The 18,923-nt window shown below is 42.3% G+C and overlaps 6 protein-coding genes across 9 annotated transcripts; 3 read left to right on the forward strand and 3 right to left on the reverse strand.

Moving 5' to 3' along the window:
• Window positions 1-7: 7 nt before the first annotated feature.
• On the reverse strand, window positions 8-6,581 carry rho-5 (rhomboid-5). 2 transcript variants are annotated; one of them, XM_070284221.1, is made up of 7 exons: window positions 6,265-6,581; window positions 2,491-5,504; window positions 2,087-2,428; window positions 1,764-2,018; window positions 899-1,156; window positions 550-834; window positions 8-484 (listed from the first exon to the last, which is right to left on the reverse strand). In XM_070284221.1, the coding sequence occupies exons 2-7, from the start codon at window positions 5,473-5,475 to the stop codon at window positions 191-193; spliced, it is 4,419 nt and encodes a 1,472-aa protein (XP_070140322.1). In that variant the 5' UTR covers window positions 5,476-5,504; window positions 6,265-6,581; the 3' UTR covers window positions 8-190. The 2 variants fall into 2 exon arrangements, with proteins under 2 accessions (XP_070140322.1, XP_017025927.1); XM_017170438.3 differs by having other exon boundaries at window positions 6,147-6,581.
• Window positions 6,582-6,904: 323 nt separating this feature from the next.
• On the reverse strand, window positions 6,905-8,510 carry LOC108077177 (dolichyl-diphosphooligosaccharide--protein glycosyltransferase subunit 1). The gene is made up of 2 exons (XM_017170414.3): window positions 7,912-8,510; window positions 6,905-7,848 (listed from the first exon to the last, which is right to left on the reverse strand). Exons 1-2 carry the CDS (start codon window positions 8,456-8,458, stop codon window positions 7,058-7,060), a joined length of 1,338 nt encoding a protein of 445 aa, XP_017025903.1. The 5' UTR covers window positions 8,459-8,510; the 3' UTR covers window positions 6,905-7,057.
• A 628-nt stretch (window positions 8,511-9,138) lies between these two features.
• dpr19 (defective proboscis extension response 19) lies at window positions 9,139-12,856 on the forward strand. Of its 3 annotated transcripts, none has more exons than XM_017170416.3 (7): window positions 9,139-9,512; window positions 9,922-10,057; window positions 10,441-10,586; window positions 10,680-10,890; window positions 10,961-11,072; window positions 11,421-11,815; window positions 11,878-12,856. In XM_017170416.3, exons 2-7 carry the CDS (start codon window positions 9,991-9,993, stop codon window positions 12,132-12,134), a joined length of 1,188 nt encoding a protein of 395 aa, XP_017025905.1. In that variant the 5' UTR covers window positions 9,139-9,512; window positions 9,922-9,990; the 3' UTR covers window positions 12,135-12,856. The 3 variants fall into 3 exon arrangements, with proteins under 3 accessions (XP_017025905.1, XP_017025907.1, XP_070143722.1); XM_017170418.3 differs by having other exon boundaries at window positions 9,139-9,187; XM_070287621.1 differs by lacking the exons at window positions 9,139-9,512; window positions 9,922-10,057; window positions 10,441-10,586; window positions 10,680-10,890; window positions 10,961-11,072 and adding an exon at window positions 11,241-11,287.
• Window positions 12,857-13,060: 204 nt separating this feature from the next.
• Window positions 13,061-15,259, forward strand: gny (ALG6 alpha-1,3-glucosyltransferase garnysstan). The gene is made up of 4 exons (XM_017170413.2): window positions 13,061-13,767; window positions 13,841-14,038; window positions 14,098-14,257; window positions 14,313-15,259. Exons 1-4 carry the CDS (start codon window positions 13,103-13,105, stop codon window positions 14,688-14,690), a joined length of 1,401 nt encoding a protein of 466 aa, XP_017025902.1. The 5' UTR covers window positions 13,061-13,102; the 3' UTR covers window positions 14,691-15,259.
• Window positions 15,122-17,326, forward strand: LOC108077202 (chondroadherin). Its single transcript, XM_017170449.3, has 6 exons — window positions 15,122-15,258; window positions 15,579-16,118; window positions 16,173-16,360; window positions 16,424-16,518; window positions 16,597-16,709; window positions 16,766-17,326. The coding sequence occupies exons 1-6, from the start codon at window positions 15,154-15,156 to the stop codon at window positions 17,195-17,197; spliced, it is 1,473 nt and encodes a 490-aa protein (XP_017025938.1). The 5' UTR covers window positions 15,122-15,153; the 3' UTR covers window positions 17,198-17,326.
• Cdk1 (Cyclin-dependent kinase 1) lies at window positions 17,324-18,789 on the reverse strand. The gene is made up of 3 exons (XM_017170450.3): window positions 18,561-18,789; window positions 17,749-18,252; window positions 17,324-17,689 (listed from the first exon to the last, which is right to left on the reverse strand). Exons 1-3 carry the CDS (start codon window positions 18,707-18,709, stop codon window positions 17,449-17,451), a joined length of 894 nt encoding a protein of 297 aa, XP_017025939.1. The 5' UTR covers window positions 18,710-18,789; the 3' UTR covers window positions 17,324-17,448.
• Window positions 18,790-18,923: the final 134 nt, after the last annotated feature.

Raw genomic sequence — 18,923 nt, forward strand, 5'->3', positions numbered from 1 at the left:
CTATATAAATAAGTGCAGTTGATCAAGATTTTTAAGGCTAATTATTCTTTATTCATTTGAAGTTCCGGATTATACATACATAAATAGACATTTAATGCATTATTCATATAATTGTTATCTATTTTGTGCACTCAAACTTGTCAAATTGTTGTCATGAGAATGGTTTTCGATTCGATTAATATGTAAAATATTAAAGGACATTGAATTCAGTATTGTTATTATCGTTATTGATGTAACCTAAGTACTTCTGGTTATTACTTTCGGAGTGCACCGATGTTAATTCAGTCATAAGATTAGAGTTGTTGTTGGAGAATCGAATGGGTGAAGTGAACACTTGCTTAAGCTTTGATATATTTCCAATACTTTTCTTAATTCGATCACTATAGTTTGAAAGGTGATTAAACGAACGACTAAACTCTACTTCCTGCCATTGCTGTTGAGCGGCGCTTTGTTTTCGCGACGGCGCAGCGGGATACAAAATGTGCTGCAACGAAAAGCAAAGCGATTAAAGATTAAGTTATTATTAAAATATTATTCAAATATACCCACCGAAACGAGAGCCTTTTCGGTGAATGTTACGCTCTTCCTAATGATGTCGTCGGAATGATGATGATAATAGTACTGGGAGTTCTGCGTCTGGGAGTATCGCGTATTACTGCTTACAATATCAACGCCATGATGTTCACCGTTGGTGAAATTGTCGTATCCGTTGTTATTACTAAACATATCTACAAAACTAATTGAATGGAATTCACTTGGGTGAATATAAAACGTGACAATCATGGCGGTGTAAACGATGACATGAAACAGGACGCAAGTCCAAATTAGATTTATCTGTAAGAAACAAGTGTATTATTTCATAATTTATTTTAAATATTTATTCTATAATTTATCTCACCTTTTTCTTGCGTCCGTATTTCGAGAAGGTGGTGAATGGCACCAGGGATACGGTCAGAAGGCAGCCACAAATCACGCCGGCCAGCAATCCCAGAAAGTTCAGCTGATAAGGCAGGGTTCCGATCCCAACTAGCACGCTGCAAAGGAGCAGCAGCTTGAACAGGGCGATGTGCGGCTTGTGCAGATACTTCCAGTGCATCCACACCAGCAAAGCGATCAGTGAGGCCACCACTCCGCTGAGAGAGGCCGAGGGTCCAACCTGATTAAAGAGGGGAAATTTATGTGCTGTTTTCTTCCTGTTTCCTTTCCTATAATTACAAAGCTCTTCACAAAAAAGTGAACTAAAACAAAACAAGAAAGAAACTTTGGCCAGCCAAAGTTTGAATATCCTTGCAGGTAACAATTAAAATATATCATAACTAAGCCAAAAATGCACTAATTTCGATTCGGAAAGCAGTTTTGTGTTAGTTTTTATTAATTTAAAAAAACTGCATACCAAATTTAAAATTTTAAGAAATCAAAATTTTTTGCCATTTTTGCTAATTTTAATGATGTAACCCCTTATAAAATTTTGCAAAACTGGCCAAAAAATCGATTTCTTCCGGACATGTCTAGAAAGATTCGCATGTTAATGCTGATCAAGAATATATATGGTTTATGGGTTCGGAAACGTCTCCTTTACTGCGTTGCAAACTTCTGACTGAAATTATAATACCCTGCAAGGACAATTTTTATGTCCAAAAACGGCCGTTACATGGGTCAACCCCTAAACTGTATAAGGGATGGTTGGGACACAATGTCAAAATCGGAGCTCGATAGAATAGTATAGAATAGTAATATAATATTATAATATAATATTAATCTACCTCGGGGCGATGTGGTACTAGAATGGCGCTCGTTAGATTCCCAGCAAAGCCCGACAGTATATAGACGATGGCAGTACGGACTGTTCCAATCAAACGCTCCAAATCCGCCAGGAACAAGTGCTGGAAGATTAGCGTTATGGCCAGATGAAGAATGCCGGCATGCATGCATAGCGATGTGAGCAGTCTGTAGAGCTGATCCGGCGTCTCTACGGATATAAATGGGAACATGCCGCACACGTTATTCAGGCACGATATCTGTAAGAAATAGAAAGTGTTATTAGAAATAAGTGACTTTTTTAACTATATATTAGGTTGATATATACCTGAGAGCACAGCGATGCCTCCTCATGGAAATACCCTTTTATAAAGTCACAGTACTCGCGGGTCGTTATCCGACACTCTCCGTAGAGGCCCGTGCAACACGGATGACCAATGACCTCGCAAACCATGTGCTCCGAGGTGTGATCCTTGTACCGATATCGTTGGGTAAACGAATTGGTTTTTCGGCAAATGGGCCACTTGGTGATATCGTCGGGCCATTCGTAGGGAGCTATCGAAGCTGGAGCATCGCAGAATTTGGGATCCAGTCCGCAGACAGACCCGGATATTCGTCCTCCTGGTCCCGACTCGCTCGGAGACCACTTCTTCCAAGTCGATATGGATTTCTTTGAAATAGAAAATCCACGTTAGTGAATAATATAATAGAGTTTCTACCCCTAATCCCTACCGTTGGAAAGAGACCCCTTATGGAGCACTCCGCCTGAGAGCTCTGCACGCATCCGGAATCATCGTTGCGTATGCAACAGGCCGTTTCCCTTTCGTGGCGCCGAGTTTTGGTAACCACCTCCGTAATCTTGACATCCCGACGCATACAGGCCGCAAACTTGGCTCCCATGTGCACCAGATCGATGTTCCTGGGTCCGATCCACAGGTTGCGCTGCTCCACATGCTGCACCGTCTGCAGACTGAGGCTGGTCACCAGCACCTGGCCCGTCTTTTGCTCCGATCCGATGCCAATGGGGGCCACACCGTAGCAGATGATGGAGAGAATGAGCACCACGATCTGCACGGTGTTGATCCAGTAGGTGAAGAAGGGCCGATGGTCGGTGCGGTCGTCCAGGTCATTGACCGAGAAATACTTGATGCACCGCAGCGGCGGGCGTCGTGAATTCTCCAGAACGCCGTCAAGAAGTTGGGCTGTTATCCGGTTGCCCCGATTGCACGTCGAGCTGGTGGAGTGCGAAGTGCGCATCGCCGGCTGCATTTGGCTGGAAACAGAGCTGCAAAGCGGTATGTGGCCGCCACCCGGCTGATGGGAGGCCTGGTCGCCGCCGTTGCCGCCGGTTAGGTTGATATCATTGCTGGCATTGCCGCCGTTGTTCAAGGCGGACGTTCTCCAGCCATTCTGCTGGCGTTCCGCCATATAGACACTGACCCCCACACCCATATTGCCGCTGCCGGCGGATGGATCACCTGTGCAGGGGCGGGCCTTAACAGCTGACGAGGCCTGTCTGCCGCCGCCCCCGCCGATCTCGGAGCCCTCATCGTTCAGCCCGTTGGCAGTTATCTCGCAGGGACTGTCGAAGAAGACCTCGTCCTCGATGATCGCCTCGAAGCCATCCGTCAGGCTGTCGGTGTCCGCCTGCTGCGATGTTACATGGAGCGGGGCGAAGCTGCGCGACCACTGCCAGGGACAGCGCACTCGGTGCATCTGGATGGGCCGCCGCTTGTTGAACATGTGCACCAAGTAGCTGACCATCGCCACGAACATGTAGCCCACCGATGCCTTGCGCTCCACGAACTCCCCGGCGAGGAAGTCGCGATTGGTGTAGCACTTCTGCCGCCGATTATCGCCGCCCAGCGTCATGTCCATGCCAAGGGCATCCTGGACGGGCAAGATGTCGGGGCGATCGGGAGCATAGCCATTTCCGTTGCCATTGCCATTCCCGCCGCTGCCATTTCCATTGCCCTGCATATCCTCGCCGCCTGCCTGCTGCATGTGGTACTCCAATTCGGTGTCGAACATCCCGAAGCAGCGGATCGCGAGCCGGCGATGACGTCCTTGCCAGAGGGCACAGTCCACCGCCTCTGTGCTCGGTTCCACGCCGAAAAACTGTGAGGTGGTGCGGCGTAGATAGATGCCGAGTCGTTTCTTGCACGACAGATGATGCAGCTGCGGCTGTGGGAGAACCTGCAGCGACTGGTGCTGCTGCGTCTGGTGATGGATGTGTTGCAGCCTCGGATTGCTAACCATCTGGCTGCGGTACATCTGGTGCTGGTTGGACCCTGATCCGGAACCGGAAACTGATCCCTGAAGGCCCATTGCATCGTGCCGCTTCCCCTGCACGGGCACGGACACCAGGCTGCTGTTGTTGCTGGACTGATCCATGCCGGCATTCTGCTGCATCTGCTCGTTGAGGCTTGAAATCACCGGAATGGGCATGGGCACGGGCAGGGATATGGGCACCGGGCTAATGGGCCCCGTAGTCTGAGTGGTCTGATGCACGCCTGTGGTCCGCCGCACCGTATTGCAGTGCAGGCACGTCCCCGATGGGTTGTCCTCGATCTGGGCCCCAGAGGCAGCTCCTCCTGGTGCCACCACGACCATAGAGTCGCTGCTATCCTCACCGCCGCCGCCCCGGTGTCGCGACATCACCGTTTGGTCGCCGCGCTGGGCTAGATTATTGGCAGTAGTTATCGGCGAACAAGAGCTGGCCGCCGACAAAACCATCGACATGGTCGAGGAGGGTGCCGGTGATGGCGAGGTGCAGGCTGCGGCCGGCGAGCAGCTCACATTCCCGATGTACGTCTGCGAGGTGCGGCTTAGGCTGCCGTGCGAGGTCTCGCTGTGGCAGCACTTGTTGCGGTAACTGTACGGCATATTGGCGTACTGTGATTGCGCCGATGATCCGGATCCCGTTGCGGATGCGGAGGCGGCGGGAGTGGGCAGATTGCCCGCGGGCGAAGACGACGACATGCTGAGGTCGGCATAGAGATCGCCAGCTGGCGGCGGTGTGGGCACATATCGTTTGACCGGCGTGTGCACTGTGGATCCCAGATAGGCATTGTAGTTATCGCACTGGGCGAGCGGCAAGGGTACATTGGAAGGCAGTAGGAGGCGCGTCGAGGACACCGAGGGCAGGGGCACGGCCGAGGGCATACCGCCCAGATTTGCCTGCGGCGTTTGCTGCTGCGACTCGCGATAGCGCTCCAAACGATATCTGGAGTTTGGCGAAACACCGCGTTGATGGTGATAGTTCACATTGCTCGCTCCCCCCATTCCATGTTTCTGGGTTACCACGGGCGGTTGCTCCGGCTTGGAGCCCACGTTGCACGACTGCGATGGAACCTGGCTGGCCACGCAGCTGGTGGCAAAGCAGTCACTGTTGGGAGCCGGCGATGGCGGCGGTACACCCCTATTCACATCATCGTACTTCTCCAGCGGCGAGAGCTTCAGTTTGCCCGCATAGGGCGGGAAGTTCTCATTGCTCGACGGCGGGGCTCGGAAGCGACCCGACGACAGGCTGCAGTACATCACATCGCACTCATTGGACTCCAAGGCCAGTTGTAGCTGATTCTGGAAGTTGATGGACTTCCGGCGCGTAGAGCTGGCGTTGCTGCTGCCACGCATGGAGGAGGGGTGGACGCCATCGGGATTCCCCTTGTCATTCCGCCTATTGTTGTGACCCAGGTCAGCTCCATTTGGATTCATAGTCGGAGAATAGCTATGTATTTTCCGATCTGCAATTAGTGAGCATTTTTTATTAGAGGCGAGAAAAGGTTGGGAAAACTCTTGAAACTTGTTAATACACATTTAAAATGTATGTTTTTTGTTATTGAACATGAAATATGTTTTGCAAAATATTTAAATCAGCAGATATTTAACTAAGAATTGTTATAAGAAAATATTAATAATATTAATATCCAGACTTCATTTAACCCCAACTACGGCATCCGGTAAATTTGTTTATTTTCTTTTAGGATTTAAGCTTTCTTAATTTTTTATTATATATAAATACTTAAATATATATTCATATGTATGTATATACATAAAACTAGTTGGATACTATTTTTAATTGCTTATTTTTTCACACATCTCTATTTCAGATACAAACAATAAAAAAGGGCCAAGGGCGCACATGAGTAATCCGGAATACTGGTGCAATCATAACCATGTCAACGTTTTATAATCTTTAAGTATAACTGGACCAAATCTTAAAATTTGTTTAAACTTTTTCATTAACTTTGTTCAGTCACATAAAAGTTAATGTCCTGTTTTCACATAAATGTATACATAAAGATACATAGATGAAAATGTATCTTAAAAGCCACTAATAATAACCGTTTCCAATAAAACGAATTTCAAACTTCACATAAACTTACTTAAAACATTTATTGGTGCATTTAACGTTTTTTATCACTTCATCTTTATTTTTGTTGAACTCTGTTTACAGGCCGAAAATTATTTCAATCGATTTTCCGCCTGTATGTACATATGTACCTCTCCATGGCGAGAAAACTTCCTAATCTCAGCTTATTTGATTCACGTTAACTGTCGTTGTTTTCCATTGTTATATTTTGTGCATTGTTTTAAGTAAAAAACTGCAAGCGCCATTGATTAATCCATATTTTTCCAACAATTTAATACAAAAAAAACACACCAATGCATATGTACACAGCGCACACAGCACACTTCTCGAAAAAGTGCAAAACACTTGGATTAATTTTTCCCTGCTCGTGGTGCGCATGTCCCGGATTTCACTGACTTGAGATGACGGAAAATGTCCTAAAGAGCTGATTCGGAAATGGAATAATTTCAAATTTCAATTTAATATATTCAATTTAATTAGTAAACTAGAAAAACTAGAATTTAATTTATAAGAAATTTATTTGAAACATTTTTAAAAGTCATTAAATAACTCCAGTATTTTTCCCAAGTTAAAACTAGCTATAGCTCAAAAACGGATCGTTTGCGGGTCTTTTCCGAGCCTGTTTTGCAAACAGTTAACGAGTCTTAAGTCGACGTTCGTGGATTTATATTTTTTAAGGCCGTTTAAGAACATTTTGTCTTAGTTTATTTCTACCTACATATTTTGATCGAGGAGATTTTACAATCCAATAAATAATTAAACTTAAACCAATACTTGGTTATCTTTTCCTGCGATTGCAAGTTTTTTTTTTATTACTTTGTTCTGTATTTCTGCAAAATATGTATGTACGTGTTTCCAATTTATATTCCGTTTGAAGAGAACATCTATTTTATATCGAAATGCAAACTTTAATAATGCTGTAACTTAATCTTTATGCGAATGTGAGGTGATGGAAAAGTCCAGACGCAGAAACACAATGGTGATTACAAAGATAATATAAATAAAGCCGCTGACCAGGAGTGGTTCTTGCAGCAGGGAAATCTTCGAGAAGCTATAGTAGAGCGTAAAGTCGGAAATGTGACTCTCGACCAGATTGGACTTGGTGAACGAGATCACAGGACGTCCAGTGGTGTCCAGATAGGTGTGCACCAGCTCGTTGGGCAGCCTGCTGACCGAGTACGGGGGCGACAGCTTGATGTCACTGCAACCCTCGGGCAGTATGATCTTGATGGTGGCCTCATCGATGGCCATGTTGTCGTAGATGTGGTCGATGAGGTGCATCTTCAGCTGGTACTTGTTGCCGTCGCTGAACATGTACTCGTAGCTGGGGACGTTGTAACCCAGGGTGTACTGCGTCTTCCAGCCGCCGAAGAGGGGAAAGCGCGGACGGAGCTCAAGTTCGATAAAGTCCCGTCCCGAGTTCATGTTTGAGGTGGAAATGTTGCCATTGGTGTCGCGGTAATAGACACCCGATGCCGATGCCGGCAAATAGGTTTTGTACGATTTCAGCGCAGACTGACCGGAACGGCCTTCCTTTTGGAAATCGTAGCGCGAGAAGGATCCCTTCAGCTTGGCCCCGGTGTGCGTCATCTGAATGGCCTCCTGGACGGCAATGTTGCCCCAATGCGAGATTTCCAAGGTGCGCTCCAGCGTATTGACGGTGACGAACGGTGAGGAGTTCTCGTAATGGATAACGAGCGGCTCCTGGCTGAGAGCTACAAAAGTGAATAAAAACATGAATCCTTTTCCGAAAAAAGTAGGCGTTTTTCCTGACTCACCTTCCACGTTCTCATAGCTTCCCAAGGTGATTTTGTTGGCGGACACCGAGTAGGGCTTCACCTGCGTGTGCGACAATATGTTCGAGGAGCTGAGCTTGACAGTAGCCTTCTGGGCGTTGGTCTTGTACTTGGAGTACAGATGCAAGTTGCCGATATATCGCACAAACTGCTTGTCGTTCTGGCGGATTTCCTCGGGATGCGGCAGAATGCCCTTGGAGGAGACGGTCTCCACGACGAAAGTCTGCTTGGCGGAGGCCTTCGGGAAGGTGAACGTGAAGCTCTGCTCGTCGTTCTTCCGCACTTGCACATTCTTGTCGGCACTGTCTTTCACGGCAATGTATGCGAGGCTTGGCTCCGCCACGAAAAACACGTACTCGGCGATGGCTTTGCCGGCTGCATCTTCGGCCGATATTCTTGTCGTCGTCTTCACCAGCTGCGAGGTCAAATCCAGTGTTCTTTCCACATTGGTGTTTACGATCTCGGCATTGGCATTGAAGAAGCCCAACAATGCGCTTAGAGCCAGAAAAATAGCAATATTTTTACTCATAGTCGGACTCGAATTTTGGACACGTACATTAAAAAAATCGAATGCGCTATGGGATATTTAGTGCTTTTGACAACCGGCACGGCAGGGCAGTGTGACCAAAGCCCAAATTGGCTTTCATACTGGAAATAACGTTACTATGTGGGGGGTATTCTTCTGCACATGTTTTACGATTTGATTTAACAACAAAATATATAAAAAAGTTTATTAAATATATATATTTAAAAACATATATGTATATACATAATACATTACAAACGCTAAATTATAAATAAAAACAACCACTATAGAGGTATCAAAATGTGTCTTCCAATTGGACCTACGACCGGTAATTTCAAAAAATCAGGACTCAAATACAATTTAGAATGTTTGTGTATTTTTAGAGGTTTGGACTCCCCCACCAACCTGCTCTCGTGTCTATTTTCGTTATTGGAATCCCATCCGTTCAATGGTTGTTACCGTTACCCCTTGGTTCTGTTTTATGTAATTCATTCCATTCGTTATTCATTGAACTTCCGTGCTGTAAATATGAATAATATTAAATAATTCCTGGCTATCATCCCTCCTTCGATGCGCGCAGTTCCATGAATGTTCCTTGAGAGACAAACATAATGCGATTGCGTGAGTTACGGACAATATTTTTTGCCGACTTCAATTTCAGTCTACGATTGGCATTTCGAAAAAGAAGTTGTACTCGCCGGGCGCTGTCTGCGCATTCTCGAGATACACCAAGTAAAATTCGAATCAGAATTGTGCCATTTTCTCTAAGCACACACTCGCACTCACACAAACACACACACGCGCATATGTGCAAATCTAATAAGAATGATGCAGAAAACTGTATAAAGGATTTGGACTGCACCTTTGATAGTCAATACATACGATTTTGTATCCGTAAATCAATCTTTACCTTAGTGTCGAAAATATGTAGCTGTGAAAATAATTCATCTGTATACTTTATGATTGCATAAACAATTAAGACGGAAATGTGTATATACGCATAAGGACTTGCCGAACTGTCGTTGCAAAGGAAAATAGGGAAAATAAAAAACAACTAGTGAGTTTTCTTCCGTTTTCTGTGTATGCATTTCCTTAAGAAACACATTTTAATACATGCATATATACATTTTATGTATATGTTTGTATCCGTGTCGTGTGTATTTTTAGTCAGTCCGTGAGCATAAGATATTGGTGCATGTGGATGTAATTAACATGCATGTATGTACGGAACAGAAAACACAAGATTTGCAAACACGAAATGCAATTAATCAGTGATGAATTATTTTTTGTGACCGTTACATATAATTTTCATGTATCTAAAATACACAAACACATACCGTGACGAAAATAAATATGTATGTATGTACATTCGTAATGCATTGGCATTTCTGCAATTTGTAGAAACATACATACATACATACATGCGTACTTATGTACAAATACATATAAATTAAAGTTCATTGCAGAAAAAATGTGTTGGATACAAGTTTAAATTGCAAAAGTATACGATCCGTGGAGTCTCGAATTTGGAAATAATGGAACCGAAAAGATGGCACTTGCATTTATCATGTTTTTTGCTACTCCTTAGTTCAACATTCTCTGGTAAGTAAAAGCGGAACATAATGATAAATAGTGAAGAATCCTTGATTCCAGTTTTCAGTTTGGCAAAAAGCTCAGGCGCAATGTTGTATGCTACGAAAAAAAGTTTTCAGTTGCCAAGTTTTATAGCGTTTTTATCAGCAACATGCTTACGATATTATTATTATTTTTCAAGTAAACGAAATAATCTAAATTCATTTTTCATTTTGTATTTGTTTTGTCATCATTTGTGGTTACGAAATTAATCATAATTAAAATCAAATCCCAATATTATTATTATTAGTAACAGGGTTCGTACTTATTTAAATATTTTTGACATACAAATAATAAAACTAATGCATTATTTTAATAAATAATAACTTTTAAATCATTTTTTAACAATTTAGATGTAGGAAAAATTACGTCGTCTCAAAATCACTTTGGAAATACTATACAAAGTCAATTTAACACCAAAAACAACACTCGTGTTATTGCACAAAAGGGAGGACTTGCCATTTTGCCCTGTGTGGTCAAAGTTAATTCTCCAGCAACGGTAAGTAATCAACACGATTTTATTCTCAACTTGTTTAATTACCCCAATAAAATAATGAATTGTTTTCTCATCGATTTGTATGCCAAATTGCAGGTTTCTTGGATACGTAGAAAAGACTTTCAGCTTTTAACAGTGGGACTATCCACGCACAGTAGCGACAAACGATTTTTAGTCGAGCACACCCGTCACATGGGCCATTGGTCACTTAGAATTAAAGCTGTTCGAGAGGAAGATCGGGGATTTTACGAATGTCAATTATCTATTTATCCAACTCAGTCAATTGTTATAGAATTAAAGATAGTCGGTGAGTAAAGAAAAACTTTAACTCTTAACGAAACCGGAGCGCTAAAAGAATTGATTTTAATATTTTGCAGAAGCGGTTGCGGAAATATCTAGCGCACCCGAGCTCCATATTGATGAGACTTCTACGTTGCGGCTTGAATGCAAACTGAAGCGAGCGACTGAAAATCCTGCATTTGTATTTTGGTAAGAAATGATGATGATGGTACTTTTAAAATTGAATAGATTAGCAACACCTACAGGGTTTTGTTTGGCATATTATTTGATTTAACTTAAACTTTCCAATGCTTTGAGCATCGAATGTAGAAATTCTAATACATATATTCTCTAGTTTTTATCAAACATTTTTGAAAGGCTTCGTGACCTTCACAAGCGTCCTTTTTCTAAAGAGCTGTGGCTGGGTATGGTTTTAGTTACGCGAAGTGCAAAAACTATTTTGAAATCAATAGCAATGGATGTTTTTTCAATGCCCTATAGCCTTAAATATTAAAGCATTAACTCAGCCTGCTAATATGTTTTCTTATACTTTTACAGGTACCATGATAGTAAAATGATCAATTATGATTCACAAGGAGGGTTTGTTGTGACATCCATTGGACAAAGTAGCCTGCAGAATCCACAAATCTTTAGAAGCACGCCGGGAAACAAATCTCGCGTGGTGTCGCCTCCCAACTCCGCCAACCCCATGGAATCCAGCAGTGGGGGTGGTGGGGTTCTCAACAACTTACTCGGCAGCTTGGATAGCTTTAAGGGGGCCATCAATCCACCATCATCAACGCCATACGTGCAGCAACATCAGTCTGCATATCTTCTCAATCCTTCAGTGAGTGTTCTCACTGTCAAGCAGGTCAATTTTCGTCATGCCGGCAACTATACATGTGCTCCATCAAATGCCCGTCCTGCCAGCATCACAGTACATGTCTTAAGAGGTAAGGTTCACACAAAAATATAACAAAAGTACAACATTTTAACTGTTTATATTTTTTTGTAGGAGAAAAGACGGCAGCCATGCAGCACGCCAATCGGAGTATCCTAGATACTGAGAACAATGGAAACGGAACCTTTGGATTAATCAGTTTGGGCGGTTTGAATGGAACCAAAAGAACAGGAGTAGCTCCAACCGAAAGCCTGTGTTTCTGTGGCATGTTCCTGGTACTAGCCGCGATAGTATTGGATCGATTCCCGTTAGCAGTTACAGTTACTCACAAGGTATTCGTAGTATCCATTATAGTTCTTATGCATAGCTGAAACTAATAAGTCACGATATTCCGAAGAATGGAGCAACTTCAATCATTCGAAAGTAAAAAGAATTGAATATTTGTTTTAAAATAGAAGAGATGTGTAAATAGATCATTGACATACCATGTATTGAGAATGCGAAAGCATTGTAAGACATTTACGTACTCTAAGATTAAACTGTATATAGACTTCCATTACATGCAATGTATTGAATTGAGAAATAAGATAATTCATCAACTTGTTACCACAACCAAACTTATAAAATGCGGCAGATTTTGAACGATTATGGTAAACATGGTGGTACGAACGATAAAATGTATGCTTAGATGTTCATATTTATTGACTGGTACTGGTACTGACATTTTAATGTTACAAAACAATGGAATTAGCGTAAAACTAAGGATAAAAAAAACTGAAAACCATACAGATTTGTTACCTAATAACTCAAAAATTTGATCGTCACCTTTAACTGTTATTCTGCTCAGTGTTCGATATTTAGTATATAGATTGATTTATGTAAGCACCTTTAGAAGTATGTATGCTAATTCATATATATTGTATGTACAACTGTAAATAAATATTACTTTTGTGGGCGTTTTACAGAGCGCTTAAAGTCTTGCATCTAAACAACAACAACAGGCAGAAATGATGTGCCAGTTTCGTTTTCGTTTAACCTTAAAGATACGGAATACAGTTTTACAAATTTTGTTGCAGAAATAAAAAAGTTTTAAATAAACAGATCAATTTTAAGAAAGTATAACTACATTGTATTTTTAACAGCATTATTATCACTGTGTGGCTTATACACATATGAGTGCGAATTTGTTGTATTTAAAAGTTAACTGTCACTTTCTCCGTTTCTATTCCGGACAAACCTTGACGATACCTTGACTTAATTGTTTATCGATAACAAGTCATCGATCATTCCAGCCAACTGAATAGTGCCATCTTTAGAACATGTTGGCAAAACAAAAAACATGAAATCCGAGTTATTAGCAGCTGCCTTTTTGGGTCTGGCGGTTAGGTCAATAATATCACTATATTCGTACTCGGGTTTTAACACCCCGCCCATGTATGGCGACTACGAGGCGCAGCGCCACTGGCAGGAGGTAACGGTGAATTTGGATACCGGCGAATGGTACACAAACAGCTCCAACAATGACTTGATGTACTGGGGCCTGGACTATCCACCGCTTACCGCTTATCACAGCTATATAGTGGGGAAACTGGGCAAAGCCATAAATCCACGCTTTGTCGAGCTGCACAAAAGCAGAGGCTACCAGTCCCCGGAGCACAAGCGCTTCATGCGATCAACAGTTGTCGCTGCCGATATCCTCGTCTATTTGCCGGCCTTGTTGGCCGTGTGCCTATGCCTAGATAAATCCTTCCAGGGCGATGACAAGCTATTCCTGTTTATGCTCACAGTGGTATATCCGGGTCAAATCCTTATAGACAACGGACACTTTCAGTACAATAATATATCGCTTGGTCTGGCGGCCGCAGCAGTTGCGGCTATCCTGCGGGGTAGACTCTACATTGCTTCGTTTTTCTTTACATTGGCTTTGAACTACAAGCAAATGGAGCTGTACCACAGCCTGCCGTTCTTTGCTTTCCTTTTGGGCGAATGTGTGAACCAGGAAAGGTGGGTACCTGATTAACCTTTACTTGCCTAAAGCAGCTTTTTAATTGTGTTCCTGTTTTTATCCCAACTCTAGGTTTGGTGCCTTCGTTGCTCGACTATCACGGATTGGAGCCATTGTGCTTGCCACATTTGCTATTTTATGGTCTCCCTGGCTGGGTTCGCTGCCAAGGGCTCTTGGAGTCTTGCAACGCCTGTTTCCTGTGGCACGAGGTGTTTTCGAAGACAAGGTGGCCAATGTCTGGTGTGCCATAAACGTGGTTTGGAAACTCAAGTGGGTAAACAAAATATGCAACACATGGCAAACCATTTTTAATTCAATAAACTTTACAGGAAACATTTGCTTAACGACCAGATGGCCCTTGTCTGCATTGGATGTACTTTAATCGCAGCCTTGCCCACAAATATAGCTCTCTTCCGCAGACGTACCCAGCTCGGGTTTTTACTGGCTCTCTTCAACACATCACTGGCCTTCTTTTTATTCTCATTTCAAGTAAGTTTTTTTCTTTTACATTAAAGATTTGTTATTTAACAGTCTTTTGTTTTAGGTCCACGAAAAGACGATACTTCTTGCGGCCTTACCTGCTTTATTCCTACTAAAGTGGTGGCCCAACGAAATGCTCCTCTTCCTCGAAGTCTCTGTGTTCAGCATGCTGCCCCTCTTGGCCAGAGATAAACTGTTGCTGCCAGCGTTAGTATCAACAGTGACATTTCATTTATTATTCAAATGTCTTAGACCTGAGCACAGCCATATGCGAAATATATCAAACATCGTTATGATAATCATTGTGGCTGCTTCTTTGCTGATCCCAGCTCCAGCGCGGTTTCCCGACCTTTGGCCCTTAATTATATCTGTTATTAGTTGTGGCCACTTTGTTTTATTTTTTGTTTGGGGAAATTGTCAACATTTTGTGTTTAAAAGCTAAGACACCAAAGAAATACATTTGTAAATAAAATATATGACATTATTAAGCATTCCATTAAACAGACAGAGAGACCTTCACTTAGTCACATCGTATATATATATAAGCTTATTCCCTCTATCTTATCTGTGTATTCAATCGATAAAGGAGTTACACTATGCTGTTTGTTCGTTTTATTTAGCCAAAGAGAGACCTCTACGATCACTGGAATTTGAAATATATCTGTATATTTGACAAACCCTTAGCAAAGCTCAACATTTTTGGAAACAAACGGAAGAGCCAACATTTTGTTGGCCAGTGTTATCAATGCTTTGGCGCAGATAAGATAATGACTGAAAAAAGATTAGGATTTTAATATGGTGGAACTATGTGCTCTTGTTGTTTAGTCATTTACAATTAATTGGTCGGTGAACAAGCTTCAAAATTTAGTTATTTGTGTGAAAAGTTTCGTTAAAAAAAATTCATCATGAATTTGGTAACTTCAACCATATTGGTTGTTACGATTTTCTGCATCGTTATAACTAAGGTTGCTGGCCAATCGGAAACAACTACGGCGGCAGCAGTTACAAAGGTATTAACAATAGTTTCTTTTTGTAGTTCGAGGAGTGTAAAATGTTATTCAATGTGATTTGTTTTAAAATAAAAATAGAAGAGAGATCTATTAAAAATTGTTATAAATTGTTTCAATATATAAAGCTAACCGAGTAAAATCGAACCGATAAGATACTCGCTGAAGTGAAAAATGAGTCAAAGATAAAAGCCTTTAACAGCCGATAACAGAAAAAGTATTGCAAAAGGTGGAAAATATAAATAACAAAAAAAAAATTGAAGTTGAGTCAAAGCTCTTCCGGTGAATCATATTACTTTTCATTTAAAATATATTATTTTCAGGAAAAAACAAATGTGAAGGAGAGCGCGCTTTGTAAGAAATGCATCTGCAATTTGGACACCAGTTTGCTGGATTGCAGCGAGAAGCTTGGCCAGTGGCTCTCGGCCGAGGAGTGGGAGATCCTGACCAACGGCGATTATGAGTTTAAAACCATCAAGTTGGAGCACAATAACTTGACCAGCGTTGCTATTCTTCCGAAATATAGCGTAGAGAATTTGTATTTGGCGTATAACCAGATCGCTGACATTGCCGACGCAGCCTTCCAGAACCTAACCGAGCTCAGCACCCTAGATCTGTCGCACAACAAGCTGACAGCGAAGGCTCTAAGGCCCGATGTTTTCAAGGGACGCTACTCGGAGAACGCTTTCGAGGCCTTGAAAAATATGAAGTCCCTCAATTTGGGCAACAATGAGATCCATTCCCTGGATGCTGATCTCTTTGAGCACATTCCCTACCTGGAGGAGCTGATTCTGTGCTCAAATACCTTTCAAGTAATTGACAAACTGACAGAAACGGCCATTTCGGGATTGACTTCATTGAAGGTGCGTCATATCTCATGGTTTAGACACTTTTAAAGCTATATTGTACCATTTTAGACTCTGGATATTTCGTATTTGGAAATAGAAGACCTGCCGACGACAGTTCTCCATGGACCCAGAGATCTTGACGATTTGATAGCATCGGGAAATCTGTTCCGTCAGCTCCCAGAGGCTCTGAAATATGCCAAAAACCTGGAACGTCTTGTTTTAGACGAAAATCCAATTGCTAGTTTGGAGGGCGATAAGTAAGACATGCAATTCGTTCAAGGTTTATAGCTATTAAATTTTTATTTTTACTTAATCTCTAGTGTATTTCCACCGATGACTAGCTTGAGGTATTTGCGCATGTCTTATATGCCATATTTGTTTAAAATTGGCACTGGAGCACTCAGTGAATTGCAAAGTAAGTGCAAGTGCTGGGAAAGCTCTATGATAACACCATACAATTTAAAGTTTTCTAATATATTATAAACATTTTTAGACCTCACCGAATTGATTCTGTCCGACAACAAAGTGCTAAACGAAATCGATGAGCTGGCCTTATCTAAAAACGTAACTGGAGGAAGATACCTGGACTATCCCCCATTGGAACACGTAATTAGGAACCACATAACTTTCAAGATAAGATTTTTATAGGATTATTTGCGCAGGTTTATCTGAAGAACTGCAACCTGACGACGCTGCCCACACCTCTACTCGTTCGATGGGATAAGCTGAAGACGCTGGACCTGCGATTCAATCCTTGGAGCTGTGATACCAGCAACGATCACTTGATCAACATCCTGATACAGCAGATTAACAAAACCAATCCTCTGCTGGCCAATGATGTCCTGTGCGCCACTCCGAGTGAGCTGAAGGACGTCACTGTCCTGCGAGTTTCAAATGAACATCTGGCGGCAGGTTCGAGCGGTAGCCTAATCTGGGTTGGACTGCTCGTGGTCCTGCTCATTGCTATTCCAACCATCCTGGGCGCCTATGTGATGAAGCGACGCGGCTGCTTTGGACTGTTTAACCGCAACGAGAACGGTGCCAGCCGTGCCCTCTACAATAGGACCAGTTTCAACGAAGATTTTCATATTTAAGACACACCTGAAATTCTTACTATAAAATAAATCCAAGATGTATATACCATTTTACCACCTAAGCTAAAATACCGTTGATTTTTTTCATTTAGAGATGTGAAATCTTCCCAAGAAACAGCTTGAAACTAACTTTGTTTACACATTTATTGCTATGGTTATTGGATTTCGGAAAATGTAAAGATTAACTTCGTTTCTGCTTAACTTATATAGTTTTTAAACTCAGAATACAGAACACAGACGCACCACACACATTAATTCCTTGCAAAACCAGACTCAAACCCATCAAAGTACGGATGCTTTAGTACATCGCTGGCGGAAATGCGGTGAACAGGATCGTAGATTAGCATTTTCTGGATGAGATTAATACCGTTGGAATCAAGATTCTTAAGCTGGTTGGTTAATTGGTTGGTCGACCAGCAGGGGAATGTATTCTTATAGTCGGGCAGTGAGGTAACGCCTGGCCAAATGTCTTCAGTTGGTGTTTTAAGAATTCTGCAAGACCCAGACAACGTGATTATCATGACAAGTACACAATATAGTTATTAACAAACCTAAACATTCGAAATAGTTGATCGATTTCCGAGTCACCCTGGAAAAGCGGTTTCCTTGTTGCCATCTCAGCGAATATGCAACCAACGGACCATATGTCCACCGGACAGGAGTATCGAGGGGAGCCCAACAGGACCTCTGGTGCCCGGTACCACAGGGTCACGATCTCGTGCGTGTATATGCGTACGGGAATGCCAAAGGATCGTCCCAGACCAAAGTCGGCCACCTTTATCAGGCCGTTCTTGTCAATCAACAAGTTCTGTGGCTTCAGATCACGATGCAGCACTCGCCGACGGTGGCAATAGAGAATGGCACTCGTTATCTGATACAGGTAGCTCCTGACCAAATCACTCTCCATATACTTGTCTGCCGGAAGCGAGTCCATGTACTTCTTAAGGTCCATCGAGAGGAATTCAAAGATCAGATATATGCGATTCTCCTCCATTAGAACGTCCTCCAAACAGACAATGTTTTCATGCTTTAACTCTCTTAGCAATGAAATTTCCCTGTATTGAAAAACAAATTTGTTGAATTAAATTGATAATGAGAGCTATGCTAATCTTGCAAATGTGCATCATTCGAATAAAAAGTTATGAATTGATGTATGTACATACGCGCATATGGCTGTACATCAGATTGTTCTTGCTTATTGGTGTTTTTTACCTAATATTGTCTTAAAGAACACAAAAATACCTTGCAGTATTCACTTAAGAATATGCTTTTTACTTTAACGCAAAACATAAAAAAACATATTCACACATATTTTGCGAAAGGCTTGGATGTCTCCGATTCATCCGACGCCAATGCAGGTTACCTGATTGCTGTCGAAGGGACGCCCTCTTCATCAGATTCCAGACGAATTTTCTTCATAGCAACTATTTGACCGGTTACCCGGTTTCGTCCTTTATACACCACACCATATGTGCCTTCACCGATCTTCTCAATTTTCTCGAAATCTTCCATGATCGGCGAACAATTTTCAAACAACAGCCTTAAATTAGCGCGTTTTTAAAGTCAGACTCCCAATGTTGCCGGACTGTCACAAGTCTGTAAACAAGAAAAGTGAAGTCTACTTAATTTTTGTGTAATTTGAAACATGCACAGTGGAACACAACGAAGAGGAGCTATTATTTTAGCTCAAAATAGTTGATTTTTTAGTCAATATCAGCTAAAACAT

This window comes from Drosophila kikkawai, chromosome 2L (assembly GCF_030179895.1).
Source record: "Drosophila kikkawai strain 14028-0561.14 chromosome 2L, DkikHiC1v2, whole genome shotgun sequence".
Classification (NCBI taxonomy): domain Eukaryota; kingdom Metazoa; phylum Arthropoda; class Insecta; order Diptera; family Drosophilidae; genus Drosophila; species Drosophila kikkawai.